General features: G+C 36.3%; 1 protein-coding gene across 1 annotated transcript in view; it reads right to left on the minus strand.

Annotated features, from left to right (window-relative positions):
- The window catches only part of LOC135844993 (uncharacterized), a 198,634-nt gene that overhangs the window by 22,876 nt on the left and 150,771 nt on the right, over window positions 1-24,987 (minus strand). Inside the window, exon 4 of the mRNA XM_065363419.1 lies at window positions 1,337-1,472. Within this exon, the coding sequence (XP_065219491.1) occupies window positions 1,337-1,472 (136 nt within the window). The remainder of the gene's footprint in view (window positions 1-1,336; window positions 1,473-24,987) is intronic.

Below are 24,987 nucleotides of genomic sequence, written 5' to 3' on the forward strand. Positions count from 1 at the left end.
ATTTTCATTTCTTGATATAAATTTGACATTTTTAGGGTTATTTTCAGTTTATTAATCCATAAATTTCTGAATTTTCAGTTTTAAGGTCACTTTTATTTTGGGAGGATCTAATTTTTAAATTTTCAGAATAATTTTCAGTTTTTGATTTCATTTTTTGTTCATAATTTTATTTTCCGCTTTTAACTTCAATTTTGTTTTATATGCTCACCTATTTTATTTTACTTTTACAATTTTCAGTTCTATGTTCAGTTTTTGATTATAGTCCAAGACCTGTACCTACTGTGATTGCCCCGAAATAACTAAAAGCTGGGACTGGTCTCAAAAGTTGAAAATCATTTTTTAACCAATTTTATAGCTTTTTATGCAAATTTAGCACAAAAATATGAAATTTATTGCGAAATTTGACCCTCCTTTGAACCAGTCTGGCGGGGCTTTTTAGCAGCACTTTAGGGTTGGCAGACCTACATATTCAGATTCACCGCAAACAATTCTATAATTTGGCACCAATTTGAGCCATCAGTTTTCTCGGCCAAAAGTTCAGAAAAATTGTGAACTTTTGAGCTTTTGCTGAGCTCTAAAGCAGCAGCTGCGGATTGGCAGACCGAGTGCTTTTAAAATAGGGGTCTGTATACTAACTTTTGAGACCAGTCCCAGCTTTCAGTTATTTCGGGGCAATCGCAGTAGGTATAGCAGTTTTTGATTTAATTTTCGGGTTTTAATTTTATTTTCAGACTTGATTTCAATTTCAATTCTTCATTTTATTTTCAGCAATTCAGTTTACTTTCACAGTTTTTGATTTCAGTTTAAGGTTTTGATCCCACTCGTATTTTTAAATGTTCTCAGTTTCACTATTTTTGATTTTTGATCAAATTCTTGAAATTTTCCATTTATTTTTCAGTTTTCCATTTCATTTTCACTTCTTGATCTTATTTCAGGGGTTCATTCTCAATTTTCAATCCATTTTCAGAGTTTCTAGTCTTACTTTCATTATTGGTTGCATTTTCGGTTTTCGATTTTATTTTCAATTTTTGATCTAATTTTCACAAGTTTCAAATTTTATTTTCGGTTTTTGATATTAATTTACAATTTTTTATTTCTCCTTCAATTAAATCACATAAATATTTAATGTTGCTGTCAATAGGCAAGATCGAGGGTGGTTAGTTTGCGCCTTGCATAGTTTTAGTTATGCAACACTTTCAGCAAGGCAGAGTTTTCCTGTAAAATAGAGCAACCAATGAGACGTATCTCTTTTTTTTTTTAAATTTCGCACGCAATAAAATACCCATTTTCATTCTTAAACACTTAATCGTCCGATTTAAGTAACCAAGATACTCACCTATAACAACAACCAGTGCAGATTTGATATCGGTATGAAAACTAGGCGCATCGGCGGAAACTTCGCATTTGTAATATCCGGTCATCTCGCGTTGAACTTCATTCAGCGCTACCTGCTTTTCGTTCGATTTAGAAATCTGAAACGAAACACGTTAAACACATAACGTTAATTTTCGATTCGAATACTAGCACAGTGGAAAGTGAAGGAGAGAGAGAAACAGAGGGAGTCATTCGTCCTCATCCGCATATACGTAACTATACGGCGCGGTGTAAGTACTCGAATGTGCAGGGGGATGGCATCGGGATGGTATTTCGATAACAGCATAATTCCGGGTTATAAGTTGGTCGTCGGTTAAATCTGAAGGGAATAATACGAGGGCGATGAAAGATTATATCATTTTGACAATAAGCACGACGCTCGAAGCTTCTAACCGGGTCTTTTCTCGTTAGATTAGCTTTTTAGCTGGCGCGATGATGGATGTGGCACGTATATATCGCTGCACGAGTCCGCTCCCAACCTCGCAGCATCAGCGTCCACTATTCGCATATACATTCTCACCATACTACGAGTAGGTATACTCTACGAATACTGCTCGTATAGTATATATGTAGTAGTACACTACATACTACGAATATATCGAGGATTACCTTCTAATATTTGGAATTACAGCGTGTCCGCGCGTTTTCGTCTTTCTTTTCACACCATTTAGACATGTACCTAACCTACACACGTCCACCGATAATAAGTATAATCCGCTCAAAAAGCGGCACATTTTCCTTCTCTATAGCTTACAGAAATTCCGACATATACGTGGCATCAAGAGCGCCTTCTTCTTCAAATCGTGTTGCTCAGGTATTTTAAGAGGCATAGTTAAATTTTTTTTTATTGGGGTAAAATGTTGCGTTTGGTGGTCCTGAAATTGGGTGGAATTTTTTTCATTCAAAACTGACTGGAAAATTAAAAATTTGAAAGTCTGAAAGTTGAAAAATTCTTTCTTTTAAGTGAATGGACCATATTTATTTTTTTGCCCCTAAGTGACATCTAACGTGAGGCAGTGCACGCTGTAATTAAAACGCAATTACTCAAGTAGTTCTCTGAGTAAATATAATTAAATGCCAAAATTTGGACCAAAAAAAGACAAAAAAGGGGGGAAAGCTCACATCAAAAGCGAAGCTGACATCAATTTTATTGATTTTTTTTACAACCTTTGGAAAAAAATTTTGAATTTTAAAAATTGAACAATGGGAAAGATAACACTTTAGATGATGCATTTTCAAATTTTAGTTGAAAGGTTTTTATGACCCATTGTCAAACACCCCACTACCTACTTCATAAATTATACATAATAATAAGAAATTGGGAATCCCTGGTCTGTTTTTACCAATTTGCAACCAATGAATTTGAAAAGGCAGCGAGGTGAAGAAAGAGTGGAGGTTGAATAATTTTAAAAATTGAATTATGAGTAGGATAACTTTTAGATATTAGGATCCAGAAAACAGATTTTCACAACCCATCAGGAAAGATAGGTAAAACCCCCATGTTTACAGATTTGGGAAATTATGATGAATAAATAACAGAAACTCCTGGTGAACCTGTAACCAAGAAGTTGCCAGGAATCACCAAGGAGTCACCAAGACATTCAAAAACATTTTCAAAGGACCTGAGAACATTCTGGTGGTTTTTTCACCAGCCATTTCGTAGGTATTAAAAAAGACAATAAACCCACTTGGTGACTTCTGGTGAATCCGTCAACAAGAAGTCACCAGACATCCAATAAAATTTTTAAAAGCTCTAATGACATTCTAAAGTGGTCTTCGCCAACAATTCGTCATAAAAATTTTAAAAAACAACCTGGTGACTTCTGATGAATCTGTCACCAAGAACTCACCAGAATTCACTAAGGAGTTACCAGACATTCCAAAAAAATTTCAAAAGCTCTGAGGACATTCTGGTAGGTTTTTCACTAACAATTCGCCATAAAAAAGACAAAAAAAACAATTTGGTGACTTCTGGTGAATCTATCACTAGAATTCACAAAAGAGTCACCAGACATTCAAAAAATTGTCAAGTGACATGAGGATATTCTGGTGATTTCTTCATCAACAACCACCATAAAAAAGACATGAAACTCACTTGATGACTTCTGGTGAATCTGTCACCAAGAAGTCAACAGAAATCACCAAGGAGTCATCAGACATTCAAAAATAATTTCTAGGGCCATGAGGACATTTTGGTAATTTTTTCATCATAAAATCACTTATAAAAAAGTCAAAAACTCACTAGGTTACTTCTGGGGAATCTGTCACCAGAATTCACCAAGGAGACACCAAACATACAAAAATTTTTTTTAAGGGGCATGAGGACATTCTAGTGATTTCTTCAACAACAATTCGCCATAAAAAATACAAAAAAACCACTTATGGACTTCTAGCAAATTTGTCATCAAGATGTCACCAATATTCACAAAGGAGTCGCCGGACATTCAATAAAATTTCCAAATCTCTGAGGACATTTTGGTGGGGTTTTCATCAACAATTCGCCTTAAAAAAGACATAAAACTCACTTGGTGACTTCTGGTGAATCTGTCTCCAGAATTCATCAAGGAGACACCAAACATTCAAAAATGATTTCTAGGGTCATGAGAACATTCTCGTGGTTTTTTCATCAACCATTCGTATTTAAAAAAGACAAAACAACTTGGTGACTTCTGGTGAATCTGTTACCAGAATTCACCAAGGAGTCACCAGACATTCAAAAAAATTTTCAAAGGCTCTGAGGACATTCTGATGGGTTTTTCACCAACGATAATTCGCCTCAATAAAGACAAAAAAACAACTTGGTGACTTCTGGTGAATCTGTCACCAAGCACCAAGGAGTCACCAGGCATTCAAAAAAGTTTTCAAAAGCTCTGATGGCATTCTGAAGGGGGTTTCACCAACAATTTGCCATAAAAAGACAAGAAAGAACTTGGTGACTTCTGGGGAATCTGTTACCAGAATTCACCAAGGAGTCACCAGACATTCAAAAAATTTTCAAAGGCTCTGAGGTCATTCTGGTGGGGTTTTCACCAACAATAATTTGCCTTAATAAAGACAAAAAAACAGCTTGGTGACTTCTGGTGAATCTGTCACCAAGGAGTCACCTGACATTCAAAAATAATTTCTGGGGTCATGAGAACATTCTGGTGATTTTTTAATCATAAATTCACTTATAAAAAAGTCAAAAACTCACTTGGTGATTTCTGGTGAATCTGTCACCAAGAAGTCACCAGAATTCACCAAGGAGTCATCAGACGTTCGAAAACATTTCTAGGGTCATTTTATTCACGTTTTAAATTAACAAGCTGGCTCCTTGGTGTAGCAAGTTCTCTACCATAGCTGCAATCCGCCAATGTTTGATCAAAATGCTCAAGGTACATACTACTTATCTGGAAATGAATTTTATGAAGTTGGGTCAATCGAATACTTTTTCAAATGTATTGAAATAGGTGATCTACGTTATGTATTAACGAAGTTATTTTTGAATTTCTGTCAGTTCTGCTGCTTTCAATTGTCTGCAGCAATGTAAACTATGAATTGAGCAAACTAGAACACTCTATAATATATTATTCTTAGGCCTGTGTTCAATACAGTGTGACTAAATCGCATCATCATTTTTAACATCGAGCATATCCTCACAACTGAGTGATTTCCTGTGTTCATAATATGTTTAAATTCCATTCAGCTTACTGAGATATGCATTCTCGTTCATAATAAATGTATCTATATATTTTTTAAGTCCTCTCGTAAAAACTCCAGAATGACTTTGTAATATACGATCTTTTTTTACACGATGGCGTCTGGGGGACGTTTATAAAAGGTACAGCTATAACCTTCGGTAGCAGAAAAATGTACGAATGATATAGTATATTAGGGCACCCGTTCGCCGAAAGATGAAGAACGGCTGAGACGGCGAGGAGGAGCAGAAGACGAATTCGCGTCATCGTTGTGGCGTCAGCGTCAACGATGAGGGACCGCCAGTCATCGCCATCGGGTTGACGACGAGGTTTGGTGCGTGTACGCGATTACACCGAAATACTACGTATATGAGGGATTTTTATAGTGATGGATGGTTTGCAATACGTTTCGTGACTGATGACGTATAAAGCGTTATATAAGGCACAACATTTATACGTATAGGATGGGTATGAGGGGCGGCGGCGGTGAGAAATCGGTACTGTACACGTATATTTTCGTATTACACGCTGCCGGAGAGGAATATCCTATATATGTGGTGGAAACAAGATGATATGAGGAAGCTGGAGCAGTAGAGAGGACCAAAGGACGACGCCGTCATCGTGGTTCGTCGTCGTCGTCGTCGTCGTAGTCGTCGCGTTGTCGGTAACATATCATACGTTATGTGACAAACACGTCGACAGTGGTTGTTCTTAATTACATTCATATCACTGCGCTGCGTCGTCGGATGTGCGGACGACGCGACGTTTCACTTGCGGAACGTTTCCTTTCGGTTTAATTTGTCATTATTAAAGTTTAAAGTTATAGATGTCATTTATAGTGCAAATTTATTTGACGTTTTGTGTGATAGTTGATGGGATAGTGAGGCTGAATATCTTTTGTCGTTTGTGATACCACCTTCGTCGTAAGGTATATGTCGAGCATGAGAGTGGCTTTGTGCGGCATGTACATATGATGAGTACCTATGTCGACGACTGTACGTTGAGGAAGATTTCGTTCGTAACTTTCCATCAAAAGAAGGTTTTGTTCAGTGCTTCCGCCTGTTTTCATTCCCTCAAATTAATAAAATGTTTGTGGTGAAGTGTATCTGAGGGTACCAAATTAATTTCTTTTCGGTGGAACAGGAGCCCCCTCCCACAAAATACAATTCTGAAATTTTGAGATCTCGTGCACAATCTTTGATTTGATTTTTGTTTTGTTTTTGTCGATGATTTCATCGAAAAATCACGAATTAAAAATTCTTCATGAATTATCAACATTTAGCATTTGCGATTTTTAAAAACTTTTTTCCATAAAAAAATCACTGTCAATCAATTGTTTATTTGGAAATTTTTGCCAAAATTTGCCAAAAATACGTGGGCTTATAATGATTTTTTGCTCCAAATCTCTCTAAACGAAGATCAGCTCTAATTTTGCTTTAAATGGTTCAGATCTCAAAAAATCTTCAAAACGAAAAAAAAAGAAAAAATTGAAACTTTTTGAAAACATTTATTGCTTTTGTTCCTCCTTATTTCTCTATATTTTCTCAACAGGCGGGTGAATGAGATTTTTTGGCACGACCAGCATTACAAAAGAGATGCGCCATAATAGATTTTTTTTTTTGATTTTTTAGAGCAGGCAAATAAAAATGACAAAAACATCTACTGCAGTATAATACACCATCAAACGTTTCAGAAACTGAAATTCACTTTGCAATTTTTGGTGAATTTTTAAAAATTAAAATTTCGGAAATTTATCAAAATACTTTAAAACTATGACTAATTTGAGTTGGAACATTGAAATTTGGTTAATGCCTTAGCCTGTTTTTAATATTGGTTCTTAACCATCATTAATCAAATCGGAGGATCGAAGATAGGCTTCAAACAAAATTTCAGCTCTCTAGGTCAATTTTGTAAAATTTTAATTTTTCTCATTTTTGGGTTAAATTTGGATTTTTAAAAATTTACCAAAAATCGAAAAATGAATTTCAGCACCTGAAACTTTGGCTGGTGGTGTATTTTGAGATGCTATAAAAAAAAAATTAAAAAATGCACAAGTATTTTTGTAAGTTTTTTGAAGAAGTGAGGCTGTTACAAATTCTGAATCTTGCAGGTAGTTGACTATGAGAAGGCATTTGACAGTGTTAAGTGGAAGATCCTGTGACAAAACCTCAAAAAGCTCGGAGTACCAGTGCACCTTGTCAGTCTCATGAAGAGCTTGTAGGAGGACAATGTGGCGCAAGTAAGAGTAGAAGGAGAGCTCACCAATTAAATCCATACAGCAAAAGGAGTGAGATGAAGGTGCATAATCAAGCCAATTCGATCTTCAACACATGAAGAATGGGTAATGAGAACAGCCCTAGAGAATTGGGAAAAAAGTGTCACAATTAAAGGAAAGAAAATATCGAACATACAGTATGTGGGTGACAGCACCTTGCTAGTGAAGACATCAGAAGAGCTGAGGGAAATGCGCCAGAAGATTGGAAAAGCCAGCAACGAGGCAGGTCTGAAGGTCAACAAAGGAAAATAATGATAATTGATAGGAAGTGCAAGAACAGATCTGAAATTTTGGAGATAGATGGCATAGAGGTAGTATGGGACTTTGTGTACCTTGGTTCGTTGATAACGAGTTAGGAAGGCTTTAGCTTCCCTATTGACAATTTTACTAGCAGAATGCTAGCATTAGTAGCACCCACCTAGCATGAGTAGCAGGAAACTAGCATGATACTAGCGTTATGCTAGCATGAAATGAACTAGCATAACATGCTAGCAAAATGCCAGCTTATTACTAGCATGATACAAACTAGCAAGCAGTATGTTAGCAATGAGCTAGCTACATGCTAGCAACATAATTACCGAATGAAGCTAGCATTTCCCGCTAGCAAAATGCTATCATATATCTAGTATGAGATGAGCTAGCACAATGCATGCTAGCGATATGCTAGTTAAACCATTGCCCCTTAATTACCAAGTGATGCTAGCAGTTCATACTAGCATGATGCTATCATATCGCTAGCATGGGGTGAGCTAGCAAAATGTATGCGAGCAATGTGCTAATCAAACCCTTGCCTCATAATTACCTAGTAATGCTAGCTGTCCCTGCTAGCATTATGCTATCATATCGCTAATGTGAGATTATCTAGCAAAATGTATGCCAGGGATATGCTAGTTGAAACCCAGCACCATAATTATCAAGTAGGTAATCCCAGCAGCTCCTGCTAGCAAAATTCTACCATAATACTAGCCTGAGATGATCTAGCAAAATGTATGCTAGCAACATGCTAGTTATATCCTAGCATCATAATTACCGACCGATGCTGGAAGTTTCTCCTAGCATAAAGCTACCATGTTGCTAGCATGTTATGAGCTAGTAAAAAGTACACTAGCCATACACTAATTAATCCATAGCAGAATAATTATCTTATCAACAATTTTACTAGCAGAATGCTAGCATGGTGCTAGCATGCAATCAACTAGCAGATTACCAGTTAGAATGGTGTTAGCACTTAGCACTTTGCCAGCAGACATTTTATTGGAAAATTCATCCTAGCATAGAACTGGTATGATGCTAGCATGCGGTGAACTAGCAAAAGACAGGCCAGCAATTTGCTGGTTACATGCTAGCAGCATAACCACCGAGTAAAGCTAGCAGTCACTACTAGCATATTGCTAGTACATTGCTAGCACCCTGTACTGGTGCTAGCAAGAGGTGAACTAGCAAAAGGCATGCTAGCAATCTGCTAGTTACATGCTAGAAATACAATCACAGGTAAACTTGCACTAGTCTACTGCTAGCGCTATTCTAACCTTGGTAAAGCTAGCAGTCAAAGTACTAGCATGGTGCTGGATTTTTGTTAAAAGACATTCTTACCCAGGTGCTAGCAGTCAAGTGCTAGCATAATGCTAGCAAATTGCTAGCGTTGTTCTTTGTCATGATACATTTAACTTCTCTTAGATGAAGTATGTAGTCAAGTCGAATATAAGCTCAATACAGTTTCCTGTTTAAATTATAAGAAGAGTGAAGTTGGCAAACTATAATCACTCAGTTTATACTAGCACAAGATGCTAGTGCAATGCTAGTTCTAAACTAGCATTGTAGGGCAATTGCCCGATATTTTTGGGAAACTTACCATTATTAATTAAAAATACCCTATTCTTTTATAAAGAAATTAATACCTACTCTTCTAGCATTATACCTTATTATACTCATGCTAGCATATGCTAGCAAAAAGCTAGCAAGATCATACTAGCACCAGTAGCACCATTTTGAACACCTACACTAGCATATCTGCTAGCAAACTGACGCTAGCATAATGCTAGTCCCCCTGCTAGAATTATGCCAATTGTATGCCAGCATATGCTAGAAATATGCTAGCATGACTATGCTAGCACCAATGGCACCATTTTGAACACCTGTACTAGCATATCTGCTAGCAAACCATCGCTAGCATAATGCTAGAAAAATGCTGCTAGCGTGGTGCTAGTACCATTTTCCTAGCATTGTGCTAGCAACAATTTGCTAGCAGATATGCTAGGAAAGGTGTTCAAAATGGTGCAACCAGTGCTAGCATAGTCATGCTAGCACTGTTGCTAGCATTCTGCCACTTGAAATTGTCAATAGGGTTAGCTGGAGAAATCAGGCGAAGGTTGGCCATGCAGCCACGACTTCACAAACGTCACAAAACTCAGAATTGTAAAAACTCTAGTCTTCTCCATCTTCCTGTATGCGCCATAATGCTGGACAATACGCAAGGCACATCAAGACAAAATCGATGCATTTGAAATGTACCTACTGCTACAGACACATGTTAAGGATATCGCGGGTTCAGAAAAGAACAAACGCGTTAATAGACGATTTCAATGAAACGTCACAATGACGTCACTTGATGGACAGCTGCAACGTGATTGGCTAATAGTATAGTGACAAATGTTCGAAAGCGCTTTTGACAACATTTTCAGCCCTCAATTAGCATTACGTTAAATGGGGAATTTAAAATCTATAAAGAAATAAGGAGAAATCTTGTTCGATATTAGGGTCTTTTTCAACGCAGAATCCGAATTCAACAAGCGTTTTCCTTATTTCTTTATAGATTTTAAATTCCCCATTTAACGTAATGCTAATTGAGGGCCAAAATTGTTTGTTGATAATGAAACTGACCAATCACAGCACATGAAATCGTCTATACTCAAACAATTGGGAGTAAAGAAGAGACTTGGAACAGTCATCAAGAGACAGAAATTACACTATTTTGAACATATTGTGAGACAAGACAACCTGGAAAAGCTACGAGGTATAGTCAATAAGTAAGTTTCACATAGCTGAAAAATTATGAACACGCGGATATTTTTTGACCAAAATTGGAGAGAATATAGTTCAAACATTCAACCAGATCTTACAAAATTTATTTTGCATTTGAGTGTGTTGTTCGTATTTTACAGCTTGATTAGTAAAGTGCTGATAAAAAAATGTCGTCCAAATGTGGTGTTATTTGGCCGAAAAAAAATTTGTAGTTGTAATATTTATGACTAAACTTTATCAAGAATTACTCAAACCATATCGTAGGTACTACCCTAGTGACAAAATATGAGAGCGTTTCCGCTAGCGACTTTTTAGGACCACTTTGCTATAGCGTTTCCGCTAGCAGATAGCGAAAACGCTCTACAAGGTATGCTATTCACCGTAGGGGGTAATGTGTAGCTGGAACATGTAACCAAACAAAAGAAAAAGATTCCTTTTGTGACAAAACTACAACCACAATTAACAGAAATATGAATGTGTAGGCTAGGTGCCTAGGTAGTATGTTGTAGTTGCACAGAAAAGTCATTATCTCCCCCTTACACTCCAACTGACGAGTGATGGAACCTGTTTTCTTCTCTACTTTCTCTGGGATGTTTAGTTTGGTTCTTGCTGATCTCCTCCTACCCCGCGTATCTGGTACTGATGTAGGGATGTTTGTCAACTTCATTTACAGGAGTACACCACTAGTGCAGGTTTAGAAATTGGTATTAGATTAAGCATATATGGCAATCGATCCTTGTTCAGGGAGGTAATTTTTTTTGATCAATTTCGAGAAATTTATCCACCCAAACATATGTATGTGTAGCCAATAATTTTTCAAATTTTTTGAGATGTGTTTGAACAGTACGTGATATGTTTATGATAGTGAAATATTTTTTTTAAAAAGAAATTGATCATTTGTGAAACATTTCCAGCAAAAAGAAAAACATGCTGCTTTTCATGGGTTTCTGAAACTGAAAGTGCTTCACACTAATAAAAAGATATGTACTTACTTAATCGCATACCTAAGCACATATATCCACACAATCATTAAGAGGAAAAGACAAGCGATTTGGGGTACATAGCAGTCAAAATTTTCAGGTGTTTTTGAGTCAAAAACAATCTTCAAATTTTAGTCCCAAAAAATTGTAATAAATGGACAATAGTTTCACTTGAATTTAAAGGCACACAAAATCCTCACAAAAAAAGGATAGAGCTTTGAAATTCGCATTATCGGCTAATTCCTAATTCCTTGGATTTTTTAGTCAGAAAACTGTAATTTTATTTTTATCCAAAACTAAAGACTCAATAAATAAAATTTTTCAGGGAGGGAGATGGAAAAAAATGAAATTTTTCAACCCTGTTGAATGAAGCATCAAAATAAATGTTTTTCAACCTTCTAAATTTAAATCCATTTTAGAATTAATTATTTAATTCAAGTTCCTTTTCGCGAAAAATTCAACAGCAAAACGTTAAAAGATGTTTTCGTAGCTAAACTATTCCAAATTCTAACATGCATCATAAAAACGCCAGCGAAAAAGCGAAATGCTGAAGTAAATTAATACCTGAAATAGCGTTTTCGCTTTTCGCTCTCAAAAACGCCAGCGTTTTCGCTTTTCGCCCACAAAAATGCTCTGTGATAAAAACTGGCAGTAGCGTTTTCGCTATCCGCTGTCATTTCCGCCATGTGAAAAGAACTCCAGATAGCGTTTTTAATGGCGAAAAGCGAAAACGCTAGCGACTTTTTAGGACAAACTAGCTATCCGCCAGCGTTTTCGCTAGCGGATCGCGTTTTTCGTTGTCAATTGGGTAATGTTATTTCAAGTTAAGACGTTATTTGCCGCTGTAAATTGTCCATGTGATGGTCGCAAAATTTCTTGTGCTGAGTGACTCTTGACAATGCCGACATTTGGCAGATTATCACTGAACAATCTACTTCATTTGGATTTTGATTGAATCAAAATAATGTTACTATGTTATGTCTTGAGTGGTTTTCAATCAATTGAAAAAATTCTGAAACAAATAATTTTACCTACAATACTCATGGATACAGTTTTTCTCTGGGGTGTGAGGGGCGAAGTTCAGGCTCCAATTTTTTTTTAGAGATAGCCAACAATAATATTTTTTCTCAAACAAAATTGCCTAGGTAACCCAAAAATTCAAAAACAAAATAAAAATGAACTAGAGAATAAAAATTACACGTTTGATTACTATTATCCTCACCAGTATAAATTTCTCACCACTACCCAAGCACATTTCCATTTCACTCAATATCTATTCGATATCCATTTCGAAGCAGGAAAAACTTTAAACATCAAACCGCCGCATCAAATTTAGGTTATATCCATTTGGAAAACTTCTCCACAAATGAATATACCGCATCGCCACAATCAAAGCCAATGCTTCTATCCTACCATCATACAGCGAAAGCTCACCACGGCAAAGTGAATTGGCGCGTAAAACTTGCAACATTTTCAAAAAAAAAGTCTGTACCCGCAAACTATCGCGCCTGAATTCCACGCAAATTACCCCTAAAACCTTTACAATGCCAGTAAGCTAACAAATTAAGCGCACTTTTCTCTCATAAATGAAAAAGACGAAAAAAATTCTCAACGAAATAAGTCCTCTTATAACGAGCCTAAACGGATGATACAGCCACAAGGTGACGACGCAATTTCCACCCCCTCCTCCACGTCTGTAATACTTTTGCGAACGGAGCCTAGTTTTTTTTTAATTCAAAATCTTTTTACGCGTTATTTTAACAGGGTTTCCCTTCCACCTTCGTCTCTAAAAAAAGTCGAAAAAACGAAAGAAAAGAAGGAGAAAACTTTAACGTAGAAAATATATATCTTTAGTGAGCGACGGTTTTCAAACGAGTAGCAATATCATAAAAGTATGATTGGCGGGTTTCAGATGTCGCTTTTAACTTGTATATTAAATTTCTAGTTCTTTTCAGATTTCGCCTTGAAAAAAAAAGCGCCAGGGAGAGAGAAGTATAACGACGAAGAAGAAAAAAGCCAGCTCCGGTACCAAAAGAAAAACGTGATATTCATTCGCCAAAGAAGAAAGTAGCAAAGGAGTTTAAAAAGCTTTTTATTTCTTTTGATTCCGTTGTAATGTTTTCTTTTTTGTAATTCATTTTTACTCGAGGTTTTTCTTTTCTACGCCCCTTCCTCGTCATCCCCTTCACCTAAGTGTGTGTGTGTGTGTTTTTTTACGTTTGGGAATATTTTAGGCACATTTTACCTACTTCATTTTTTTTTTCAGATTCGACCGTATTAATTCTAAAGTGTTTTCGTTTTTTTCTGGTGTTGGTACTTGTTTGAGAAATTCTTCAACTTATTATTTTTCTCCCCTTTTTTTCATTCTTTGTTGGATATATTTTCTTCCTTTTTTCACTTTTTTCAATACCTGTAAGTTTTTCCACTTGATTTTTTCCCTCTTGTAAAATACTACGTTTTTCTAATATGGTTTAAAAATGTGTCGCAAATTTGTAATTGAACTCTTTTTTTACTGGTTTTTTTATGTTTGGGAGTCTGGAGAGAAGTAGAGATTTATTTTACCATCAATATAGTTTTTTCGGTCGATTATAAGTAGTTATGTATTGATAAAAAAGTACAAATGGTTCAATTTTCTCAACTCCTTCCTAATTGTAAGATGGCAAATTTTTACAACTCATAGGTGAAAATTTTGGATCAAAAATGAGAGAAGTAAAAAATAAAAATTTTGCCAAATCGACCTGAAAAGCTGAATCCGGAATATACCTACCCACTCGTACATCATATTTTCGACCTGCCAAATTGATTGGAAACAGTTTTGAGCCATTTTGAGCACTTCTGGCAATCAATTGGGTCACTGACAAGGACCAATTTCGAGCATAGGTACATGCTTAAGGTGATTTGAACAAATTTTATGGCATCTTTTGAGAACTGAAATTTTCAAAAAATCGCTGAAAGCTCCAAAACGACTTGAAACTTTTGTAGCTGATTTAAAAGTGTGTTGAAATTATTGTTTAGTGTAAATTTCGGCTCTCCAACTTCATTCGGAAAAAATTTGTAGAGATTTCAGTTTCAAAAATCAGCTGGAGGCTCCAGAACTGCTCAAAATGATTCAAATTCGTTTCCAATACATTTGGCTGCCTGGGAAGTCTAAAATAGGGTACATCTCAAATTTCAGCTTTCTAGATCAATTTGGTAATATTTTTTTGATGTGGCTTCGTCCGGTTCAAAAAGTTTTGTGTGAGACTTGTGTTGGACTGGCTTGTCAATCAAAATGGTCACCATTTTGTGGGGGATGGGGCGGTATTTTAAGAAATATCGAGACTCAGACTCACAATTGAATTCACTAAATTTTATCGAATCTGAAATAGGAACAAATAATAAAATCGCTTTCCATAATGAGTCAAGTTCTTTATTTTCTTTAGACCTTGAAAGTTGAAACAATTCATTTTGAAACACTTCCCTCTCACTTTTCTACTCTACGAGTAAAACGGACCAGAATATCTTAATATCTTAGCAAACTTTTCTGCCTTTATAGTTTAGCCATAGGCAGCCAAATTCGCATCCAACTTTATGGAAAAATTTCATCGATCAATCGAACGAGTTCGACCTACTCAAACGGTCATTCAAATTACCGGAGAAAATTCGATTTTGGCGCGCGTGTTGCGATTTAACTACCATGACTTCGAAGCTTGCCTGCCTACTTAACTACGTCAAACTATTGTATAACGACGAAGCAGCTCGACGCGATGTGTATTAATTGAATTATAATAAATTCGAAAAAGCCACCAGATCAATCAAGTTGTCGGGTACAAAAGAAATTATATAGACGTATTTTGAAACTTATCAAATGACCGAGTTGCGTATAGCTTTCTCTGTTTCAGAATGAAACGATGGGAACGCGAAATTCAGAATACCTCTATAAGAAAGAAGAGGTGGGGTGGTGGTGGCGGAGACAGTACGATGGCGATGCCTGCAGCTGGTAAAAGGGTGAGAGAAATCTTGGAAAACTTAGCTTTGTAGTATAGCTACCTGCGTTTAAAGGAAGGTTACACCACGTCTTCGCTGTACACAGCGTATTTTATACGCTACAATTTCCTTATTAAGACCATTTAGTGGAAATTTAGCTGTCGGCTCTGTAAGCTCTACCTTTTCCTTAACCGCGTACTTCTTGTAAACTTAGTCGGCGTGGCGATGGCAGAGGGAAAAAAAGTACGAAATATGTTCCAAAGGTGATTTTTTTTTCATACTCTTTCGTTATATTTTGTCATCACCTGTTTCATTTTTTTGAAAGCTGTGCGAGCCATTATGCGAAAAAATAAACCATTCGAGAACGAGACAACGTACACGACTCGTACAAATTGTGTAGACACATACTCTTACTTACGAATTACTACACATTGCACAGCGTTGAAAAAATTAATACCGAAATATCAACACTCTGGTATCCTCGTTCGTCGTTGCAAACAATGTACCATACGATACGAGTAGCTGGTGTAAGAAATATAACACGTTTACGATGCTTAAAAAAAAAGAAGTCGCGAGGAGAGGAGGTAGAAAAAAAGGTCGACTCACAATACACAAAAGGTCGACAACATTACGCTCTCGCCTCTTTACTACTTTATTATTATTTTTCTCTATGTAAAATAATAATAAAGAAAAGCGAAAAAACACACGCACACTGAGCAAGAGAAACGCCAAAACCGTCGTCCCAACACGGACATTAATTCTGGACCCTTTGGCTCTCGGTCTGTGTGTGAAAAAAAAAAAAAAAAACGAACAGCATCGCCACATTAAGCGTGTCCGGAAAAGGAAAAAAAGGGGGTTTTGGGAGTAGATATAAGAAGTTTAGATATATGTATACCAAAAATACACGCAATAAAAGTAATTCCGACCCCATAAATAAAAAATATTGTTCCATATGTATAGGCCCTGCATAGTGTAGGGTAATTTTGGCTATATAACTGAATATGAGAGAACCACTTCGATCCTTTCCATACGCAGTTGGACAAATTTTTGGAATATTGGAAAGACCTCGAAAAATAATATTTGATCAAATTTTTCAATGTTTTAGAGTTCGAGATCATTTTTCGAATTTTTAAGAAATACCCTCATTGCCCACAATACCCAAAATGGAGAAGAAATGTATCAGTTCAAAGTCACACTCAATTAGGCATGGAGCTGAAATGGAGAAATTTTGATTAAAGCTAAATAAAAATAACCAGATCGTTGATTTTCTTTTTAAAATTTTCAAATTTAATCTGGATTTGAAACAAAAAAATTGAAAATTAGATGCAGATTGTTCTTGAAAAATTTTCAAAATCAAACAAAAAAATTGGATTATTACCAATCTGAAAATAGGTACATCTTAAGGCAAAATTCCATGAATTGAAGTTTGTATTTTAATCAATGATAAATGAAAAATTCACATTTGACCCTCTTCCTGCGATTTTTTGAAATACTTTGCTTCCCAAAATTCCAGTTTTCTGATTTCAAATTGAGGGGTGAATTTTGATTTGTTTTGAAATGTTTATACAAGGAATAGGGACATTTTTGGAAATTTTTCTCTATAGCTTGGTGAAAACCCCCACTTACACCAACACTTTCGCCGGCCATGCAACCATTATCTGGAAATCAAAAAATACCCCAATCGACTAAAAACAATCACCGCCGCAGGGGTTCGCATGTGCCTAGACAACAGAATAGAGCAATGAGCTCATATAGTGTATCGAACCCGAACCATATAAAAAGTTGGCATTCTTCGATAAATTTTACACATTCAAATTAATTATACGTTCCATTATTCGGTACCTATTGAAACAATGAACAGATAACAATACGACGACTTCGACGCAGACTACAGGGCGAGAAAGGGTTATAGAGTGAGAGAGTGAGAAAGAGAGCCATTCACACAATGACGACGACGACGACAACAACAACATCGGCAGAGAGAAAAATCGTCAGTCGAACTTCTCGCCGTACAGCTTTCGCCGTCGCACAGTATTTCACTATACTATACGCTATATCGCAGTCGTCGGCGGCAACGTCCGATTGAAACTCTCTAAATTGCTTTCATTTACGCTTCGATTGGATTAGGACGAGCGGTCGGTGCAGGATTACCTAATATCGTCGACTTGTCACCCGCTGAATTCCACCATTTTGCGCACCGAATGAGAATAACTTCGTCGTAATAAATTACCGCCCACAAAAATATAATTATCTAACGTTGACTAAAATTTACCAAATCGAGGTGTACGTATACGATAGGCTAGGTCTTTCCTTTTTTTTCCTATTTCTATCTCGCTTTTTCTTCATTTAATTGAGAGTCCGAAAAGATAAGATGATCCGAAAAGGGGATTTTTTTTCTTTTTTTTTGGTAGTGTGTGAGGAGCTACAGAGTGTCACAGTCGTGGTTCGTAGGAAAGTAACTTAAAGGGTAATTAACTCGAAGGCCAGTTTGTCTTATTGATTTCCTATTTGTCTATATTGAACTCAATTTTGTGAGGTATCGTTGTCGATTTTCTTAATAATGTTGTCGAGCTATTTTTCATGTTTTTCTTGGGGGGATAGATTTTTGATACGTACATGTACCTACCTACTGGGTATAAGTCAACAAAAATTGATGTTAGATTATGTTCAGGGCAATGGGTCCTCTAGAGAAGCCATTTTTGAAAGAATTATGTTTTTTTCATTCCAGCTCCTACTCGACTTGCTATAGAAAAATGGCCCAGTCCTAAAAGATGGTACTTATTTGAGATTCTGTGTCGATCTATACCATTGCCATAAAAATTGAAGACTTTTGTTAGGATTTTATACTGAGCACCCTTATTTTTGGGTAAACTCGTGTATTGAAAAAAAAATTATCATTTCTAAAACTAAGTATGGTCATACAGTAGACTTCCGATTATCCGAACTAATTGGGGAATTGCGTTGTCCGGATAATTGAAAATCCGGATAATACGGATTAATATTTTTTTGGTTGAATTTCAGTGGAAAATGACTGTTTTTTTGATGATAATGGTGAATTTTTGTATTTTTTTATAAAAAGTGCAAAGGATAAATTTCATTTCTTCACAAAATAGAGAAAAACAAACCAAAAACAAAGATTACCAAAATTTTTGACCATGTACTCGTAAATAATTTGTGTATGTTTGTCCGGATAATACGGATTTTGTTCGGATAATCAAAAAATCGGATAATAGGGAGAATTTTTTTTCATTCGGATAATACGGCTGTTCGGATAATCGGAGGTCGGATAATCGGAAGTACACTGTAATTAGGTACCAATTTCAAAAAATAAAAAAGATAAAAAAAAATAGGTCTATTGATTCCAATTTTTTTTCAGTTCATTGAAAATTGATCATATTACTGAGGTAGTTGATGGTCTAGATGCGGGTGATAGTGTTATATACCTTGATCTCAGTAAGGCATTTGACATGGTTGATATTGGGATTCTTTTACAGAAGCTCTGGAACTGTGAGATAAGGGGCGTGCAGCATGACTGGTTCAGATCCTACTTGGAGGGAAGAACTCAAGCTGTTAAAGTTGGGAATAAAATTGGGAATTTCTTACCTGTAGTGCATGGGGTACCACAGGGCAGCATACTAGGACCAATCCTCTTTTTAATTTACATTAATGACATTTTCGAACTACAATTAAATGGGACATTATATGGATTTGCAGACGATACAACTTTAGTAAATAGGGCCAAAAATCAAGATGATCTTATTAAGTTTATTAATGAAGATTTGAAATTATTGGGAGGCTGGTTCTAGCAACATAAATTAAAACCAAATTCATCCAAATCAAAATTGTTAAGTTTTGGCTATAGGGGTTCCCCTGACCTGGGGGTCTAGGTGCTACATCCATGAAAGCCCAGATTGTGGGGCTCCATGTGGCTACACACCCCTGTCACAAGTTGAGTCAACTCGGTACCTCGGAATAATGATTGATTCTAAATTGATCTGGAAAGAACAGAGTTTATGCTTACAAACTAAACTTAGAAAACTAAACTACAGGGGGGGGGGGCAAAAGTCAGCTGGCGGCGATGCAAACGGCGCATGCGTCAGTTTTACTGCAGTGGCTTCGCTTAACACCACGTTACCTAGCAACGCGACTGGTTGGCAACATGTTTATTGTAATATCGGTGCTTTTTGTTGTGTTTTTCGTGTTTAAATGAGATTTCTTGGAAAAATGAGTTCTTAAAAAGGAAAAATTTCAATTTTTGAAAAAAATTTTGAGTTGTTTGGTTTCATTAAAAGTGATCTGGAGGCGGAAAAAAGCATTCTACGGGAAAATGAAGTCGAGGAAAATTGTAGAGAATTAAATTTCCAATCGACATAATGTCGTTAGATTTTTTCTAAAATGCTTAGTTTTCGAGTTTTTTTCAAAAAACTAAAATTTTGTGAAATGTGCGAATTCCATTTTTCTGTAGTGTTTCATTTTGATATGAAGACCACATGATAGTCACTCGCATTGTCAAATCCGTCGAAAAACATTATTTAAAGTGTATTAGGGTCAGTGGTGACCATTTTGAGCACTTTCACTAAACATTTTCGCGTTATAATTGAATAAAAGTGAAATTTTGGAATTTTTTTTTTCTAATTTTGCAAATTTGCCACCTGACTTTTGCCTCCCCCCCACTGTATTTGATTTGATTCCTGGCACAACATTTTGGCACTCAACACATGGTAAAAATTTATTATGCTCTCTATCAATCTGTGCTCTAGTATGGCTTGTTCATTTGGGGGGGGGGCAGCGGACTGTCACTTAGAACCTATCCATATTCTACAAAAATGGGCAGTTAGGAGCATTATAGGTAAAAAAAAGGGGGGAAAGTACAAAAAATGATTTTCAAAAACTAGAAATTCTGCCTATTCAAAAACTCTATCAAGTCCAGGCAATTGGCTGTATACAAAGGAATTGGTCCACATTTAGAGTTTATGTGAATGAGAGGGGGAGAAAAATTGATAACACCATTGCTCCCCTACCTAGGTACCGACGAGACAGATCTGGTGCCCAGGCTCTGTGGTGTTTGCCGAAGCTGTTCAATGCAGTGATGAGTAGAGGTTTGCATGGGCTCTTGGCTGGCACTAGTCCGATGGTTACTGGAGAGTGAAAACACCTTACAGACTACTGAGTAATATTACGTCACATGTCTGCCCTCTGTTTGCTTATAGTATGTGAGGTCCTGTTATTCTGCTGTGGATGTACTCATTTTATATTCTAGGATGATAAATGAATTTGTTGTTACACTTTCCTGTGTGTTCATTATTTTTATCTTTTAGTTTTGTTTTATACTCTTTCATTTGCTTATTTACGTATTTATTTTTCATTTTTTGGTTTGTTTTGTTTGTTTCGCTTTCTTTTTTCTCTCCTCCTTCAATCTATTAATTTTTTTTCTCACATGAACAATGTTATCATGGAGGCCCCCTCGCTCGCGTCATTGCGCATAGGGGGGGATATTTTGTAATTTTGAAAAAAATTGCTATAATTGGCCAAAAAATTGGCACCACTGTATTCTGATTTCATGAAATTTTTAGGAAACGGGAATTTCTAAAGGACCACTGGAGGCTCCAAAACGACTTGAAACCACTTTCTGTCGACTCAAGCATGTTAAAAAAATATTTATTTTAGAAAACAACACACAAATCGCCTGACTTGGTCAAATTTGTATTTTTAAAAATAGGCCCTAAACTTGTGGAGTGCAAAATTTTGGTTGTGGGAGTTTAAGACCATGATATTTCCAAAAATCTTGATCTTGTTCAAATCGAAGGCAGACTCCTCGAGAGGTTCCCTCATAAGAAGTTGGTGATTCGTGATTCGTGGATCATAATGAGTAGGTACCTACCTACGTAATTTGAGTAGCCTACGTCTACTTCTGTTTTTCCTATCCATGAACCGCATACCTACTTGTCAACGAGCGAGGACAACTTTTCGTCCAAGTGGATCTAAAAATTGTTGTCTTTCGAGAAAAAATTTTCATCAATAAAAAAAACTCATCAACATTTAGCATTTTGAGCAGACACAAAATACCCATTCTAATAAAAATTAAAATAAAAAGTTGTGACCTCCATTTCTGTTTTTTCGATTGTCTCGCACACCGTCATAATCCTACGTATTATTACACCGTGATATAAAAAACAAGAACAAAAAACAAAACGAAAATCGTTCTTAAAAAATATAATTTACGGTATTTCATTGTTTCATATCAATAGTAAAAATTAATTTAAGTTCTGGATAATTTTAAATCAAATATAAACGCAACCTCAGCTTTACCCGAATGTAAACAAAATAATTTCCTTTTTTTCCGGTTTATACTATACGAGTATACACCAAGTCCGCAAAACAGTTCAGTGATAGGGTTTATTTATATTCGTTCATAAACAAGGGAAAATACAATTTCTATAATACTGACCCTTTTTTTTTTTCAAAAAAAACCCCTGCGCGAATTCTCGTTCCAAAAAATCGCCAGTTCTTTCTCCCTTTGCTCTTGTTCAGTACACTTTTTTTTAATTTAGTGCCAGAATTACGCTTTTATGCAATACGCTATACCGCATAAAGTTCTATTTACATTTAGCTGCGCTTATTATGGCAGTTTTTATCAAACGTATTTTGTAAACATTTGAGCGAATGATATCACTTTGATTATTACTCTATATACAGCTTACGCCTATAGAAGAGACGGGGAAGAAAGGTGGTAAAAAATACAAGCATTTATTTTCAATATCCCTTCATACGTGTTGTATCAAAAAAGTAAAAAAAAGAGAAAAAAACACGCTACGGCTTTAGTAAATATTTTAATTTACTAAAGCTGTAATGAGAGAATCGCCATTTCGCTTATCACGGTAGCACGCATTGAAAAAAACGCCAGCCTCATCTCGTTTCATCCAGAGATTTGTATGGTGTACAAGCCGCAAAAAACAAATCACTTCAAAGCTCGGGTGAAAATTCGCCCCTTTTCACCTCTTCTACGGCATGTTGTTCAATTACTTCGCAAACAAAGAATCACCTAGATAGGTCTACGGCTTGCGCTTTGTTCAACACTTCGACTAACGACAAATTTTCGGGCCGAGTTGTTTGAAATGTCGCATTTCTATACACACAGACACACTCATACAAATGAAATATCCCCTTATATTCCTACACAGTTTTGCTTGTCGCTTGGTTTGCGAAGGAGAGAAAAGCAGGGCATGTTGTGAACATTTTTTTAAAAACACTCTTCTGTCGCATACGACGACCCTTGATTACCACCTCACACACGTCCAGACTATGGTGTGAAATACGTAGGTAGGGGTGTAGGAATGGTACCAGACGAGGTACCGCCAACATAACCACGCATTGGTCGTATGGTATCGGAAAGAGGAAAAAAATAAACACATTTTGGTTAACTTTGGCCCTGCGGCACATAATGAACAAGCTTTAATATGAAAAAGGATTTAATCTACAAAGGCCACTCTACGCTTTATGTAGCTGTTTCGAATACAAAACTTTGGTCCACTCTTTTATACCTATAATACTACCGTATAACTATACCATAATATAATGTACCTAGCTCATAGACATACCCATACGTTACGAGTTTTACTACACATATACGAGTAGTATAACACAAATTTAACGCAGTAAGAAAGGGACGTGTAATTCAACTCGAATACAACGATTTAACACGGTATGACGGGAATATTTAATTATTTCGAAGAAGCTTTTTCGGTCAGCCAATGTTCGCATCGCAGCTTGGCGACGTGTTTTTTCTCCTCATTTTCCTCTCCTGCAATTGTGCAGACCACGTAGAACGTAGGTATACCTATGTATGAAGTTTTTTGTTTTTACACGTGTAAGTATTATCTAACGAACAAAGCATTCACTCACTTTGTTTGTTCGTCGAAATTCAAAACGTTCAATTTATGAATCGATTATTTCAAAGATTAAAAATGCTAAAAATTAGGCAAAGAAAACAGGACAAAAACAAAATACAAGCTAGCAGAAAACATACCATATGCACTGGAGTAAGCCAACACCAGCGCAAAAACAGAATAATCAGGACCATTAGGCACCCTGTGATCGCATTTCTGCTCAATGTGCAACTTCTGAAAAAATTCTCTTCCAAGTTTTGAAGTTTACAAAGAAAATCGATTGATTTTTCATCGGGTATGGAAAAAAAATACAAAAAAGCTGAATATTATGAGTAGGTAGAGTTGTTGACTAAAGACAAATACCTATAAGAAATACTTAGGGTGGATCATGGAAATTTTTTTTGGAAGATTTTGAACAAATTCCTCGGAGACTTCAATTTCGAGTTTAATATCTATCAATCAGAAAATTTGTTGGCTCCGTAGGTGACTCTGGAAGGGAGCCATAAAATTCATCAAAGAGGAGGAATTTTCAAAAAAAAGTACTGTTTTTTCACTCTAGTCCCAACACAGCCTGTTTGAGGAAAAATGGACCCGTCAAAAAAGATAGTTCCTATTTGAGATTCTTCGTTGATCTAGGTCATGGTCATTGTCATCAAAATCCAAGACTACTAAAAGGTTCTACTGAAAGGTTGAAAATTTGCAAACAGGTATATTGCTTATTTTTGGGTGAATTCCTCATTGTGTATTTAAAAATTTGTTCTTCTCAATATAATTTTGCATTAATTAAGCCAAAAATGTCCCGCGAGGGCACAGGTTGTTGTCGCTAGAGGTAGTCTCTAGGTAGTAGCTCAGATCATCAAGAGAAGCCCATCCCCCAGGACAGATGAGAAGGTGAAGACAACACCAGGGGTATTCTGCGCGTCCACGTCATGCAGGGTGGTAACATGTTTCTGTTTGATGGACTTGGAATCCATAAACATGGCTAAAGCAGAATTCTCCAGTTGGTGGAACGACAGGGAGGGGTGGCAAATTGAAGGCCAAGCCTCTACATAAATACAGATTACAAACAAGAATGCATTCAGCTGCAGAACACTAACACACCTCACTCGTTCCAGCCCCAGGGAAGCGCAAGAGCTTCAGAGTGAGTAGGTGAATACCAGCACCTAAAAACTGGCAAATTTGGCTAAAGGAGTAAACCCCAACAGAAAATCATGGTGGAAGGCAATGGGAAACCAACACCGTTATATTTCCCTAGACTTATATGGACATCAATTTAGCAATGGCCTTAAGTCTCTGTCAGGCTGATCCTCATCTGCCAAGGCAGTCAGATAGAATGCTAAGAATACGTGGAGTCAAAACAAGGTGGAACAACATCAATGTCACAACCTGGAATGTACAAACTTTGTATAAAGTTGGACAACTCTCTAATGTAATTAAAAAAGCCAGGAGATTGCAAATTGACGTGTTATGCCTGGTAAACACGTTCCAATATATTTGATAAACCAGATTGGCCAAATTGAATAAAATTTATCAAAATATATTTGGTTGCATGGAAAGTCAAATATATTAGATCATGTAAACGCTCTGATAATCTACATTTTTTTTCTTCAGATTTTCAATGTTTTGTTGATCAGTGACACCAATTCAGAAAATAGGTAGAAATTATTTATATTTTCAGAATCATTTTCAGAGTTGGTGTCTATGGTGTCTCCAATCAACAAAATGTTAAAAATTTGAGAAAGACATCATCAGAGCGTCCACACAACCAAATATGTTTGATTAAATTCAATTTGATTTGACAAATCGAG

Source organism: Planococcus citri, chromosome 4 (assembly GCF_950023065.1).
Source record: "Planococcus citri chromosome 4, ihPlaCitr1.1, whole genome shotgun sequence".
In the NCBI taxonomy this organism is placed as follows: Eukaryota; Metazoa; Arthropoda; class Insecta; order Hemiptera; family Pseudococcidae; genus Planococcus; species Planococcus citri.